Source organism: Octodon degus, unplaced genomic scaffold, assembly GCF_000260255.1.
Source record: "Octodon degus isolate 3935 unplaced genomic scaffold, OctDeg1.0 scaffold00012, whole genome shotgun sequence".
Taxonomy (NCBI): Eukaryota; Metazoa; Chordata; class Mammalia; order Rodentia; family Octodontidae; genus Octodon; species Octodon degus.
In genome coordinates, this window is record NW_004524588.1 from 27,160,005 (window position 1) to 27,175,648 (window position 15,644).

The window sequence follows — 15,644 nt, forward strand, 5'->3', positions numbered from 1 at the left end:
GTGCTAGACTTACTTGAGGTCAGAGCTGGGCTTAGATACCTGCTTGAGTGTTGGACAGTTGAACAGATGTGTTTATGTGTATAATATATGCAGTATTTTTTAAGTTCTCCCATAATACTTGTTTTATTATGTAATTTATCAGTTGGTTAAAAGTTTTGGGTTTAAAAGTTTGTGTATTACATTTAGTGAATTTGTGTGTGTGTGTGTGTGTGTGTGTGTGTGTGTGTGTGTATAACTGGGGATTGAACAACTCAGGCCCTTCCACTTGCCAGGCCAGTGCTTATTCAACTGAGCTATCTCCCTGACCCCACTATACTTTTTAAAGGATAAATTTATCAAGGTGATTTACTTACCATGAAGTTCACTTTTTAAAAGTAAGTTAGTGGTTTTTTAGCATATTTCCAAAGTTGTACACTGGTCGCAGTTTAATTCCAGAACATTTTCATTACCCACAAAAGAAACCATACCTATCAACAGGTATCTGCCATGTATTCTGTTACAACACTGAAAAAGACATCTAAATACTAACTGTGGTAGTTACTTAGTATTGGAATTATAGGTACTTGTAATTTTTTTATTCTTTTTTTTGTACCGGGAATTGAACTCACGACCTCATGCTTGCCAGGCAGGTGCTGTGCCACTGAGCTAAATCTCCAGCCCAATTTTCTTATTTATATACTTCTACATTTTTATAATTTTATGCAATAACTTTGTATTACTGATATAACTGAAGGGTTTTAAAGCAAGCACAAGAAAAGATTACAAGGTATTTAAGGAGCTATAAGAATGCCAAAATATACCATGGGCATGGTGGTACATGGGTGTAATCCCTGCTATTCAGGCCAGCCTGGGCTGTCTATTGAGACCCTGCCTCAAAAAAGGAAGAAGGGAGCTGGGAGTGTTGATCAAAAAGTTATGGGTTTAATCCTTAGCACATAGTCTGACTTAGAGAGTGTTACCAGTATTAGTATTATGTCAGTGTGAGTATCTCACTTGACAATTGAGTTGTGCCTAATGCATAAGAATATTCTTGTTTAAAAATAGGCTGAAATATTTAGTCATAAAAAAGCATGACACCTGAAATAAAATGGAAAGAAAATGGAATGCCAGAACATGATATCCGACCACCCCCAGGCCTTGCGAGTGTGGGGAGAGCTTCTGCTCTGTCCTGCGCCCGCCCTCCGCTCCAAGCCCAGGCCCGCCGCCTGAGAGAGGCCTTTCCCGCGTTCTCCGGGCTTCCCCCGCCTCGCCAGACCCAGCACAGCCCCATTTAGTGAATTCTTAAAAGGAAAGCTTTCTTTTCTAGTTTCATCCTTTTTTCCCTTCTGGGAAGAGTGTTCTTGTATTTCCACGATGCTATTTGTTGAACATTTTCTCTTGTTTCATTATTTAGTAGCAAGACCTTTATATGAATCCTGCTTTTGATCCTTAACACATTTTTAGAAGGTATTATTTACCAACTTGCTTAAATTTTATTTGCTAAGTAGTGAAAATAAGTCTGTGTGACTCTGAATCTCTTGCTCTCAGCTGTTAAGCAACTCTGTGACTGTATTCTTGGACTTGTTTTGTGTTCTCATGGTTTCCTTTATATATCTGCATCCTCCTACTTTACCATTAAGACATACTTAGATGTTTGCCATCTTCACTTAGCTGTCAAACTCTTTTAAGACATTGAATTTGTTTTCAGGTCTATCCCCAGTATGTAGCATGTTGGTGGTGCCAGTAAATGATTGCAGGAAAGGATGGTAAGAAAAAGAAAGGAGACGTAGAGAGTTCTGGCTCCTCACACGGAAGCAGGAGTGCAGAGAGCAGGAGGGACGGTGGCCGCGAACTTGAGGTGAATTTAATGGTTCTTTGTCTTACTCTTTCCAAGGACACAGAGGTGTGAGAATAATTGGAGGCGTGTGTGAACCCCTGCGGTCTGGAGACATAAGTGTCAGCCTGGATGTTTCTTTTTTTTTTATTTTTTTTCTTTTGGTACTGGGAATCAGATTCAGGACCTTGCACTTGCCAGGCAGGCGCTGTGCCACTGAGCCATATCCCTGGCCCTTAATTGCTTTTCTTAAAAGTTAGTAATCAGAATGTATAATTCTGCAGTTGTATAATGTAATATAGTTTCAGTTTTATAATATAATTGTAGTTTTATTCTAAGGGTAATCTAAGTACTGTGGGGAGAGGAAATCAACGTATGAATAAATGTAAAAAGTAGTTGATATGCTTAACAGTGTTCTAAAGTATTCCTGGTTATAGTCTGATCAGTTTTGTTGTTCTTCAGAAAATATGCTCTCTATAACTACTTTATTAATTTCTATGCTGTTTATGAGTATTTAAAAATATTTTTTGGTGTATCCTATTTATCTGAGTAAAGGTGTTAATGCCCTGAGGGTAGAAATTATATTTTGCCTACTTAGAGGTATTATGATTGTTTTTTTTTACAAAGTACACTTAATTCTCCATTATTTAGAATCTTAGTATTTGCAGGTTACCCAGGGCCAGGGAGTTTGTTTATGGCTTGGAGATACGAGGGTTTACTGGAATAGATGTGAATCATAACTGTAATTTAATTTCTTACCCACCTTTGATTTGGACGGAAACCCCACAGTAATTGATAATGAAGAACACATTTTTATAAAGCTGCAGCTGTGCTAGGGCCTTTGCACAAGGAAAGTTTATGCAGTATCATTAAGAAACTATGTTAGAAGGCCAAGTGTAATGGCACTTGTGTGTAATCCCTGCTACTCAGAAGGCTGAAGCAGGACTATCTTAGGCTCAAGGCTCGCTTCGGCAGTTTAGCTAGAGCTTGTCTCAAAATAAAAGTAAAAAGAACTCAGGGTATAGGTGAGCATGCCCTGAGATTAAATCTCAGTACGAGAGAGAGAGAGAGAGAGAGAGAGAGAGAGAGAGCGAGCGCAAGTTAAAGAACAAGTCACATTTTCAAATAGGATAGTATTTTGTTTGCGTATGTATGTGGGAGGAGAGGAGAGCTGAGAACATTTTCACTATCAAGAATATTAAAATGGTAAAATCTAGTTGAGCAAAAGTTTCCAATATTTAGCACTATAACTCTTCATCTCTGATCTCAGAATTTTGTGAGTTTACAGAATCCCAGAGTAGATATTCAAGACTGTTTTGCAGGGCTGGCAGGATAGCTCAGCAGAATACGCACCTGCTTAGGCAAGCACAGGGGCTAGGGTTCAATTCCTGGCACCACAGGCTGCACTGGTCCCGCTCCCACTCCCGCGTGCACTGAGCCAGCCATTGAGACTGGGCATGGTTGCACACGCCTGTAATCCCAGCACTGGAGAGGCTGAAAAATGGAGGATCAGTACAAGTCTGAGCTGCATAGTGAGTCCCTGTATCAAGTACATTAAAAAAGAGACTTTGCATAATGCATCCACTGCTCTAGTTGCAGTTTTTGAATGTCTTCATTGACATGACCTTCATTTCCTCAGCACTTCGTATTAGAGTGTACTCTTGCAGCTAGGAGGCCTTGCAGGAAATTTGTGTACTCTTGTCGGTTATATGGGATAGAGTATCAGAGAATAATTGCGTAATTTGGAAATGTAGCTGTCCTTTTCAGTTAAGCATACATTAAGAAAAATTATTTGGAGGGAAAAGGAAGCAATATTTACTGATTCATGCAGATATTAGTAAAGATTGACTAAAATAGTAGTGTCATAGCTTTAAAAGTCTTGTTTGAAGTCTTTCTGTGAAGTAGTTAAGAAATTAAAAGCCATTAAGAAGTATACTTGGATCATATTTGCTCAAATTTTGTCGAGTTAGGCTTTTGTAAAAAATGATATCAGGTTCTTTTTTGACATTTTGTAACATTTCTTTGTCTATTACTTTTTGCAATCATAGTTAATACTTTGAAATGTTTGTAAGTCAGTTACCCTTTTATTTCAGTGTTAATAGATCTGGCTCATTGTTTTATTGCTGTTATTTTTAATGTATATCTTGTAAATCCTAATCTCTTAAGAATTCTAATTTTTACTTAGAAAGTTTTCTTAGTAAACAACATATATTGTTTGTGCATTTAAAAACCAAGCTAGCAGACACAAACCTGTTTGAAAACCTTTTAACAGACAGTTAGAGATAGCAGTGAATTAAAGGTGAATATCCTGACAGGAGCATACAGTGTATTTAGGAGAAATGTCATTAATGCAAAAAGCCTTCCTGAGAAGACATTTGTTTTCTTAGTCCCATACATGTGTTTTTGCTTTTAAGTTTTAAGCATTTTAACGTAAGTGCATTTTCTACTTTTTAGCACCACTGTTGGCTGCAAGATATTTCATGCTCTTCTTTCAGAAGTGATAGTACAGCTTAGTTGGCATTTTCTCTTTGATTTCAGCTGGTCTCCATAACTCCCCAGTGAAAGACGTAGAGCAGGTATTTTATATCCACTTTGACAATATGAAATTAAGGTTCTGAAAGGTTCAATGACTTTCCTTGATTTATAACATCTAATTTTTCTTTTAGTTTTTATAGCTTAAACTTACAGTCCTGCTTGGAGTAGGAGAGTAGTTTATTTGTTGTCATTTGCCAGTGTCCTCTGCTGCATATTGTGAAAATGCTTCTTTAGTATGGTTCTATATATGATCCATCATTAAATACTTTCTGTAGGCTTCCTTTCTTTCATTGACATAAAACACAATAGTACATAGCACGTGGGATTTAGTTTAATAAATTCCTTTCTCTGGCAGGGACATTCCGATTAAGGATAACTTTTCTTCATCAAAGGTTAAAATGTTAAATGTTTCATTATTTTTAAGCTTCCAGTCTTATGTTTAATTCCAGTCTGCTAAAAATGAATTCAGATCACTAAGAAGGGTTGTTCTAGCTTTTATTAGGTAAAATGTAATAGTTTCTGTAGTTTTGATGAATTCTTCAAATGTACTTTATTTTGTCTTCATAAATATGTGAATAGTTCCTTACATGTTAAGCACTGGGTATTAACTAATTCAGTAAATTTTAGTATAATTCAACTTCTGAGCTTCTACTATGTGCCAGGCATTTGTCTAAAGCACATTAATGTTTCTCAACCTTTAAAAACATTATTTCTCCTTGAGCATTTTTTCCTAAGCTTTTCTCTCTACCTATGGAAATGAAAGTTTTGTATACCATGTACACGAGTGTCTATGCCTTATATTTGAAAGAATAATACAGCTTTTGACTCTACCCTCAAAGAACCTCCCCTTTGGAGGCATTATTCCTTTCGTTGGGAATGCGTGTTCTAGACAATGAGGAAACAGTAATTAACAAAACAGATAAAACTTGAAATCTTTGAAGATCTTAGGTTTTAAGAGGGCAGAGTTGGGAGGGAATGTGAGGGAATGTGGGAGTCAAAAATAAGGAAGTGAAACAGAATGTTAGATGATAGTGAGTATGCGGGGGTAACAATGAAGCCAAGAAAGGAAGAGAGTTGGGTTTACAGTAGTTGGTTTTTATTCTTTAACTTTTTTTGTGATAATGGGATTGAGCCTGTGGCCTCACTGATAGTAGGGAAGCACTCTCTCACCGAGCCAAATTCTCAGTCTCTTTTTCATTTCTTTATTCTAAGATGCTGATGGCTACATTGCCCAGGCTGGCTCTGAACTTGGGATTTTCCTGCTTCACCTTCCAGGTAGCTAGGGTTGTAGTCATGAGACCTGGTAGCACGGATACAAGTACTCAGTACTCTTGACTTGAGCAGGCTTTCTTACGTCTTTGAACAAATTTTGATTGAAAGGAGGCAGAACGTAAATTTCAAGAGATTCAGACATAAGTGCATACTGAGAAAATAAGAGACTGAAGATAGTTTGCCGAAATGCAGAAGGAAGCTGAGCTCAAGAAATGAAATACGATTTGTAGGTTTGGGGAGAGCCTTGTGAAGAAAAATCACATGTGCTGCTTGAAAGAAAAAAGAATGTGCTCTCAGAAATTCAAATACTTTGATTACTTCATGTACTGTATTTCCATTTTTCACTTTGGCAGACAAGTGCTTCAGATGAGTCAGGCTACTGAAGCTAATAGCCATCTCCAGAGTGCTGAGTTACGAGGTTATAGTGTGTGTGAATCACAAAGAATGCCTGGAAGCAGCCTCTTGGGTGCTGTCAAGGCCACTGTCCTGGAGTCCGTAGAGCTAATGTCTGTTCTAGATCTGTCTGATTAAATTACTCAGAGAGGAGAAGTACTGAGCCAACCCTGTGTGTATTGTTCCTTTGAATAATTGCAGATATAACTTGAAATGACTGGAGGATTTTTTTTTCTTTTTGTGGAGCTGGGGATTGAACTCAGGCCCTTGCACTTGCCAGGCAAGCACTTATTCAACTGAGCTATCTCCCTGGCCCCCTATAACTTGAAATGAGGTACATTTTAAAATTGTATGTGTGTTTGAAATGGAATCACTACTCAGCTAAACTAGACAGTTTTCAAATATATTTTAAAAGATAAAAACAGTTGTAGGTAAATTCACTTAATATGAAGGATTAAAGTATTTAATGAAATTGTGGCTTTAATAAGATATCTTTTCTATTACTCTATAAAGAATGGTTTTCTTTTAATTTATATGGTGGTGGCCCAGAGCTCTTGAGGTAAATGTAGCCATTACATTTAGTTTTCCTTTAAATCTATTACACACAAGTATTTTCTTAAAGATTTTAAGAAGTGCAGTATTGGAATAATTCCATGTGGTTTATGTGTCTTAACTTGAGATTCAAGACTAAGACTAAAATATTTTTAAAAAGGATTTCAAATATGAATATTTCAGTGCATGCATGCACGTGCGTGTGTAAGTTTCTCAGTCAGTTTAATTTTTCAGTACCCATCTAGATGCTGTGTGAATAATACAGAAGGTAAACTACTCCTTTCAGAAACTTGTACTACATCAGAACTACAAGGCTTCATTCAGGCCAGGAATGTTAGCCTTAGCATTCCTGAAATTGCAAGCCACACACACATCTTAAGCATTATAAAGTCCCTGACATTTAAAAGTCTGACATTGAAAGCAATCAAGGGATAACTTTCATGAGATTCTCACCATGGTTGATGACCATCAACAGTGTAAGGACCACTCACATAATCTAAATGTTGAAAATGTTCTGAGGTGTCAGGGTGCAGTGGGTTGGCCAAAAAAGCTGGTGCTAGATATACTGAGATCCTGGTTTCTTGCATTCTGGTTATTCCACACTGCAGTGAAAATAACAGGTTTTCAAAAACCAGTCCCCACCAGTTGCTTAATGATTATTATTTCCTTTAGACATAGCAACCTTAAAGAAGTGTTCATCTCAAATTGTAGTGAAACTTTTAATGGGAATGTTATATATAAATAACACACAGAAAGCCTCCAGAAAGTTAACAAGCCTTATTTTCTCATACTTTTATGTCACTTGTTTTCCTACTCTCCATATATTGACTTCCTTTTTTATGTTGTCTTGTAAGTTCTAATCATGGCCTCTTATGAATTTGATTAGAATAATCTGATCTTTTTTCCTTCCTTCCTTCCTTCCTTCCTTCCTTCCTTCCTTCCTTCCTTCCTTCCTTCCTTCCTTCCACAGGAATGCTGAATGCTCTATACCAGGTTACTTTCTGGCTGTTAGGAATAGAATTGTGAGCAAAACCTACCTCCTGGGCTGGCCAGATAGCTCAGTGGATTAAGCGCCTGCTTAGGCAGAGTGCAGCTGTTGGTATTTGATCTCGGGAGTGCAGTGCCGGCCCCACCCCCGAGGCCCGCTGAGATGGTGAGAGACTGAGCATGGGGGTGCCAGCCTGTAATCCAGCGCTTGGAGGCTGAAAACAGGAGGAGGAGGATCACCAGTAGTCCAATCTGTGTACTGAGACCCTGTAGACCTTGTACTAAGTACATAAAAAAGTCACCCAAAACCAATATCCTTCTCTTGATAGTCCCCTTTCTAGAAGTTTGAAATCTTAGGAATGTAGATATTAGGCAAATAAGATATATAAAAACAGCCTGGGAAATGGAAAGAAAGGAAAGCACAGTGTCCTGAGAGCGGCTAATGGCAGCTCCACCTCCAGGTGGGTTTCCTGGATGGGTGTTTTGGCTGAGAAAGTTGAGGAAGTATTGAGAGAGCCATGCTCACTGCAGAGGGCCAGGCTTTTCTAAGGCTTTCAAGACTGCTGTATTTAGACTGGGGAAAACAGGCGGGACATGCAGAAAGGAAGCTTGGAGCAGGTGTCGGAGGTTCTCCAGGTCATGCGTCACCCTGAGGCCAGGGTGAAGAACGGTTCTTTATCCTGAGAACAATGCCAGAACCTTGGGGGATTAAGCAGGGTGACAGAGACTGTTTTCTGTTCTTTGCTATTAAGAACACTGATGCTATGAATATTTTTATACACATTTATGTACATTCTGCCTCCCCACCTTCCATGGCCATGTCTGTTTCTCTTGAGCATATATTTGGAAAAGGAATTGCTGAGTTGTATCGTGGGTCAGTGATTGAGATGCTACAAGCTGCCTGTTTTCTAGAATGATTGTACTATTTTTATATTCCCATCCATATGTATGAGTGTTCTATTTTCTTCACATCTTTGCCACCACTTGGTATTTTGTTTTGACTAAATATGAACACCCTAGAGGGAATAAAGTGCTATCCTTGTTTTTTTTTTTTTTTTTTTTTGGGGTTGCAATTATTCCCTTGAGCTTTATTTAAAATACACTACTTGATTAAGATTTTCATGAAGATGACTTCCAATAATCAAAAAATAAATGCATTTCAAAGTTAAAATTTTGTGTTATGTTTATGTATCGCCATTGAACTTATGTAAAGCGTTACCTGACTTTAAAAATCAAAGTAACTTGATCTTTTTTATTTCAGGTGCTTTTTCAGTGGCTAGCATCCTTCTGTAGTAGTGGTGGTTGTATATGTAGGGCTCTGCCCAAGCTCTCTGGCAACCTGCTAGATTCCTGCACGTTATAATGGTATCACTATCATTCTTCTAAAGAAAGTAATTTTGTCTTACTTAGTTCTGCTATATAAAGAAATTGTTTGGTGTTTTTTTTGGGGGGTGGATGCTTTTTGAGACAAGGTCTTGCTATGGAGACCAGACTGGCCTCAAAATAGCAATCCTGCCTCAACTTGGCCTCCCAAGTGCTGGGATCACCGGTGTGCACCGCCACCTTGTCTGGCTAATGCTGCCCCGTGTAACAGACACACCCATGAGCCAGCTTTTGCTCCCTCATGCGAAACGGGTCTCCAGCCTGGAGGGTAAAGGGCTGGGCCTGACGTCCAGTCCGGCCCCTACTTGTCCTCCTTGCCCTTTCTTTTCCGAGATTCTCACTTTTAACTGTATTAGTATCTTCCAGTGATTGTAAAATCAGCCTTCAGAGTAGCAACACATATGAGTGTTCCAACATGTCCTTATTTATCTCAGTCCTTTGAAGGGGACACACATGCATGTTCCAAGGGAATCCCTGAGTGTTCACCAACAACTGCTTGGCGTGAGTGTGACAGGGCCAGGGTCCTGGCCGCACTGTGGCCTCCCTGACAGATCCTTTCTGCAGGATGCTGGAACCAGCCAAGAGTCTGACAGCCGCACCCGAGTGGGGAGCCATGCATAGGAATCAGGGCAGAGATAGAGCAGGTAGGTATGGGGCTGGAGGGAAACACTTTTCATTTTCCAAACGCTGGCCAAAAACAAGCTTGTGCTGTCCTCAGGGGTCAGGGACAGGTCCATGGAGCTGCTACTCAGCTGCGGTACCGAAATCCGACTGTTTACAGAAACACACACAGAACAGTGTGGGTCTTTTGTGTGTGAGGAATACCTACACACTAATAAAAAAGTTTGAAATGGCGATTGATTTCAGAGCAGCAGGGTTCTGTGGCTGCTTCACTTCCCCAGATGAAGGACTGACACATCCCTCCACCTTGTTAAGGAAGCAAGATGCCATGTAGATAAGGTGTTTTACGTGTGTTAGAAAAATTTAATGATCAGTGTTGAAAAGAATTCAATGAAGTGGCTACATTTAATTACTGAAGACAGTATATAAACAGATGTGACTTTTATACAAAAAATGTAGAGGTAAGTGTTAGGCCATGGAAAGTGTTTATCCCCGCTGACCCAGCACACCCCAAGTGGGAATTTATACAAAGACAAGGCCCCATACATGAATGTGTCCTAGGAACAGCAACAAGAGACAAAGAACCCAAAAGTCCCAGAAGAGGGACATGGACCAGAATTACGGCACAGCTACATGAAATGTCTTTAAAATTGCCAGGAACCATTCCAACAAGAAAAGGCAAGTTACAACAGAGATTTGAGAAGAATACATTTGAGAAACCAAGTGGCCGTGTAATCACACTGGTAAAACTAAAGGTGACTGTCCCACTGTATGCCTAGTGTCAGAGTATATAAAAATTTATCACAAGATGCAAAGATCTTTAGCTTCAAATGATCTGACACAAACCCCTCAGCACAGAAGGGCTGCTACCATCCCTGGATCCTCTAGGCCTCCCGGGTGCTCGGCCTGTTCCACCAGCTCCTGGCCCCTGTCCAGCGAAGAGCAGCGACCCTGGCCCTAGCGGAGCTGTCCCTTCCTTCACATAATGTGCTCATCTACAAAGTGGCAAAATACGTAGTGCTACATCCTAGTGTGAGGCAAGAATTGAATCTAAAAGGCCTAGATAATTAAAATGCTAGTTTTAATTGAATGGGAAAAGCTTGCCACTGCAGTGGTTCCCTTATCTGACACAACCTGTTGCGTGGCAACACCTAACAGTGAGTACGGCTGGGACCCCATCGTCTAGGGCCTGCAGCCCTGAAGGCTAATTCAGCCTGCTCTCGGCATTTGCTTGCAGGGCTTTGGCACCCACTCCCTTTGAGTGCTCCAGCAGCTTGATGGCCTTGTCCGAGTTCTCGATGTTCCTAAGCAGAGTCTCTAGTCTTCTCTTGATTTTCTTCTGATCCTCAAGAGCACAGCCAATCACTATCGACTGAAACTTCTGGTCCACTGGCCCTGGTGGTACCTCGGACGAGCATGCGCTGTACAGTGACATTAAGTGACTCTTGGCATTGGCCAGGTCATCCAGGAACTTACTAACCACTTCGTCTATGATCCGCGTGGCGTGTTTTAGGGACTCTTCCTGCTGCGGGCTTCTGATGGTTTCTACCGAAACTTCAACGGTGAGAGTTCGTCCCATCAAACGGTTTGCAGTCAGGTTTAACTCTTCGCGTTCCCCGTCGCTGATCTGCCGCATGTCCTGGCTGTTCTGGATGCTGTGGATCATCTCCAAGAGCACCTCCTTCTCCTGCTCAACGGCACTCGCTGCTTCTCGCAATGCTTCAACCCGCAGCTCCAGCTGGTCCAAGCTCTCCAGCAGGCGGCCCGAGCGGTCAGCCATGGACGACGAGCGGCAGAAGCGGCCCTCGCTGGCCCGGGCCTGGATCCTGGCCTGCGCCATGGCGGCGGCGGCGCTCGCGCGGCGGGGTTGGCGCGGTGGCGGCCAAAGTGCTATCCTTGTATTGGCAAGGATACCACTTTATTTTAAGCCCTGATATTCGGGATTCACTAGGTTGTATTTTTAAAAATCTGTGTATATATTTATTTTATTTTATTTTAGGGAATGGTCTACTGGGTGTTCAGGATCTCACTATTAGATCGGACTCATAGTGATTCTCCTGTTCACAGCCTCCCAAGTGCTGAAATTATAGACACGCCACCACACCCAGTCTCAGTTGCCACCTCAGCGGACCCCCGGGGCAAAGCAAGCATGAGGGCCCTGGGCTCAAGTCCCCAGCCCCTGCGCCTGCTACCAGAGGCTTTAATCTGCTGAGTAAATCTGCTTAGTTTGAATAAACTGCTTATTAATAAATATGCCCTCTCCTTTCTCAAGTTCTTTATTTTTATTTCTCTACCTTTGGCATCCATGTGTGGTTGGTAGAGCTTCTGTCTAACCCTTAGAATCTTTAAAGATTCAGCTCAATTTCTTCTCTTTCCTTTGTTCCTGTGTTGATACTTGATTATTTGGCCTGTGAAAACAATAATGTCAAATGGCTCAACTTAACACATTTGTTTCCTTAGCCATAATTGGTACCATTTCTTGAGTTTTTTCTTCCTATCCTGTATTTGTACTTCTCATAGTATTATTGATGTGCTTATGTATATCATAAGTATATGTGTAATGGTTTTATTGAAAAGAAATTTTAGAGGTAGAGGCTGTTCTATACCCCAGATTGAACTTGGTAACCATTATAAACTTTAAAGAATATATGTACTACATGATGAATCAATATGAACCATAGTGAATCAATATGAATTATAGAGATTCTTCTATAATTTATATTTGAGTACAAGATTGAGGGCAATATAGGACTTCTTGGCAGTGGAAAGTTTAATAAATAATAGAATTATAGATAAAATGTCTAAAGTTGGTCTTTAAAGCTTTCATTTTTCAAACATACTGTGTTTTTATATTTTGTAGTGCCTCTACTTCGCATTCAGAGAATTCAGTGCATACAAAATCAGCTTCTGTTGTATCATCAGATTCCATTTCTACTTCTGCAGACAACTTTTCTCCTGATTTGAGGGTATGTATGCCATTTGTAAGTTCTAGGGAAGAAATTTCTGTTAGATATCTATGCTAACACTGTCATTATAATCTTTTAATGAAACAAGAGGTATGTGTTGTATATTCTCAGAGATCTCAGCCTTTATAAAATATACCAGGCCAAGATAGCAAATTTGAAATGTTTACTTATTTATGAAAGAAGAGTATGTAATTCATTCCTAAGTGGATACTTTAAATTAGTTCTTTGCCAAAAGGTAATAAGATTATTTGTGGTATAAAAGATTTTATGATTACTCTTAGTAATAGTTGCCAGTAATATAGCTGACATTTTTTGAATATTGAGGTGGACCAATCACTGTTCTAAATGCTATACAAGAATGATCTTTTATAACACTTCCAACAGTCGTGCGACTTTTATACCTGTGATAGTAGCTCATAGATTGAAGTAAGGTCTCATAGCTAATAAATTGTATTGCGGGCGTTTCTGCTCATGCAGTCTAATTCTGGAGCTAAGTCTCTTATAGTATGTGTTAGTTCCTGCACATGTTTTATCTAGTATTTTTGTGTTTATTAAAGGTCTTGTTTGTATAAAACTAACCACACAGTATTATACTGTAGTACATTTATGGATTCATCAGCTTTTCTGTAGCTGTTCACCATAAATGATGGAAGTATGAAATTCATGTGTGGTGCTAACCTTCTACCCTACTTCAGAATCTTAATTTTTTAAAAACAATAAACACTGTTGTGATTCTGGACAGCTGGGAGCCCAAGACCAGGTGCTGTGGCCCAGTGCCTGGTGTGGGCATGCTTTCTAGCTTGGCTCCTTTTATCTACACAGCAGAGAGCATGTCACAGGAACTTGGTTTCCACCAGATATTTGCATTTTCAGTGGCTACACGTAACATAATTTTGATTAAAACTTTTTGCCATACTGAAATAATTTGTTGTGAAGGAAAATTTTTTCATTTTCAAAACAAGTCAGCAAATATGAAAAGATGTATAATAAACATCTGTACAGTTTTTCTTCATACTATTCTGTGAAATATTATAAAAGATTATATTATAGCAGGCTTCTCTATGGTACTAGAAATCATAAAGGTTTATCTTCATAATCTTGATAACTTTATGCTAATTTTGATGGCTGTGTGACATTGTTAGCTAATAGTGTAGTGCTCATTCTTAACAATAGAGGCAATTTCTTAGCTTTGTGTTTTGATGACTCAGTTTTGAAGAGTGCTGCTCAGATACATTGTAGACTGTCTCAGGTTTTACTCATCATTAATGGGGTCGTGTGTCTTGGGGAGGAAAGCCACAGCGGTAAGGTGCCATTTCCATCACATGTCAAGGGCACAGACTGTCAGCATGAGCTGTCACTGTGGGCATTAACCTTGATCACTTGGTTGAGAGAGTCTGAGGTTTATTCATTGTAACTACCCCTGTGTCACAGTGTATGATCAGAATTTGCTGCCCACTAATCACTCTTAAGTTATTTTCTACCTCGAGGATAGAATATTTACATACTATTTTGAAATTCTTCTCCATGGGAGATTTGTTCTTTTTCCTCCCATATTAATGAATTCAGTTGTTTATTTCACTATAGACTTGTGGACATTTATGTGAATAAAAATTTTTTTGTTATAATGTAAAAGAACTTCATTCCACAAACTGTTCCAATTCCAAACCTGGATCCTGTTTTCATATTCCCATTATTGTCATGGATTTTTTTTAAACACTTCTTTACATTCTGGCACTGTAAGGTACTCATTGTATGTATTTCCTGATCCCAGTTATAAATCATCATTCATTTTCCAAGGAATGCTGTTTCATTTCAATCAAGAGCGTTCAGTCTGTGTACCTTTAATAACCATATAGCGATAGTGCTTTCCTTACTTATTAGTGAAAGTAACTGTAGACAGCTTTGTGTTACTTTTTAGTGGGCTGTGGTGTGTCTCTATGTGTAGAATGAGAAGTGTGGCACAGTAGTTTGGAAAATCATTCATCCCAACAGGTGACTTGCATTTTGTTAGCCTCAAGGCTTTATGTGCTCTGTGCAGTTTTGTTGCTTGTTGTTTATCCCTGTCCTGAGCATTAGCATTTTGTAAGCTATGTTAGTAACTGTTTTTATATACAAGTGCATTCAAAGAGTAAATCTCGTTTTGTTAAGAATATTAAATAAAATTGCATATATATATATTTTTAACACTACAAATACTGTCCAAGGGCATCTACTAACTTAGCAGCTAAATGTGAAAACTTTTTCTATTAAAGATTTCATGTTCAAACAATATATTCACACATGCTTTCTTTTCGCATCAGTAAAACAGAATGGAAGATTTGGGGGTGGAACTAGTCTAAATATCTTGAACTTTCACTTACTCAAGGGAAATTCTGTTTGTATTTTTTATCTTTTTAATCGTGGAAACATGTCTTTTACAGAGATAAACTGGTAGATGTATTTTGGAAAAATTGAGCACAAATCCGGGCTTTGTAATTCTCCTTCTCTCAGTGGTAAAATTATAGTGTTTTTTCTTTGCTTCATTGGGTCTTCACATGGCAGTGTTGCTTTTTGGTTTTTTTAGTTTTAGTTTTAAAGCTTAAAATGAATACTTTTTAATAAGGTAAATATTTTAAAATATATTCATTATTTTTAAAATTAGTTTAGAATGTACTTTCGGCATTTTCCATCAACTAGAATTAATTTATGAGCCTAAGGGATTTGTGTCTGGTTGAGTTGCTCCCTGGAGAACGTATCTCTTGAAATATGGGACTTTAAAGTTCACATGTAAAGCTCTGCTTTCTTGTCAGCTGTAGCTTGCTCTTGATTAAGATGTGTTCCTCAAATAATGGTGGCTGCAAGATGTTTGTCTACATTGGAAATTAAATATTAAAATGGTATTATATTTTATAATCTTTTAGATATGTACATACATACAGAAGGTAAGTATTTTGGATTTCTTAACTGTCTTTTCTTGAAAAATATATAGGCTTAAATGAGACAAATTATGGTTATCTTCTCAAAAATTTGTATTCTGGAGTCCTAGCCCAGGTCTGGTGAGTGTGTGGAGAGCTTCCTGCTACCCTGCGCCGGCGGGACCAGTCCCAGCCCAGGCGCAGCGTGGGCCGGACCCTCTCCCACCC

At 39.1% G+C, this 15,644-nt stretch overlaps 2 protein-coding genes across 3 annotated transcripts in view; one reads left to right on the forward strand and one right to left on the reverse strand.

The window, feature by feature from the left end:
• Positions 1-15,644, forward strand: part of Mtmr2 (myotubularin related protein 2) — an 81,117-nt gene that overhangs the window by 8,023 nt on the left and 57,450 nt on the right. Inside the window, exons 1-2 of one of the 2 annotated variants that reach the window (XM_023709514.1) lie at positions 4,303-4,389; positions 12,417-12,522. The gene's annotated coding sequence lies outside the window, so the exon portion shown is untranslated. Of the gene's footprint in view, positions 1-4,302; positions 4,390-12,416; positions 12,523-15,644 lie in introns of those variants that run through there. The other variant, XM_004626158.2, reaches the window with a different exon arrangement.
• LOC101563467 (BAG family molecular chaperone regulator 2) lies at positions 9,947-11,433 on the reverse strand. The gene has a single exon (XM_004626238.2). It carries the CDS (start codon positions 11,394-11,396, stop codon positions 10,761-10,763), a length of 636 nt encoding a protein of 211 aa, XP_004626295.1. The 5' UTR covers positions 11,397-11,433; the 3' UTR covers positions 9,947-10,760.

What these genes read in the sequence shown, in the direction of transcription:
- LOC101563467 (XM_004626238.2), bottom strand. Translation starts at nt 11,396, where the DNA reads ATGGCGCAGGCCAGGATCCAGGCCCGGGCCAGCGAGGGCCGCTTCTGC.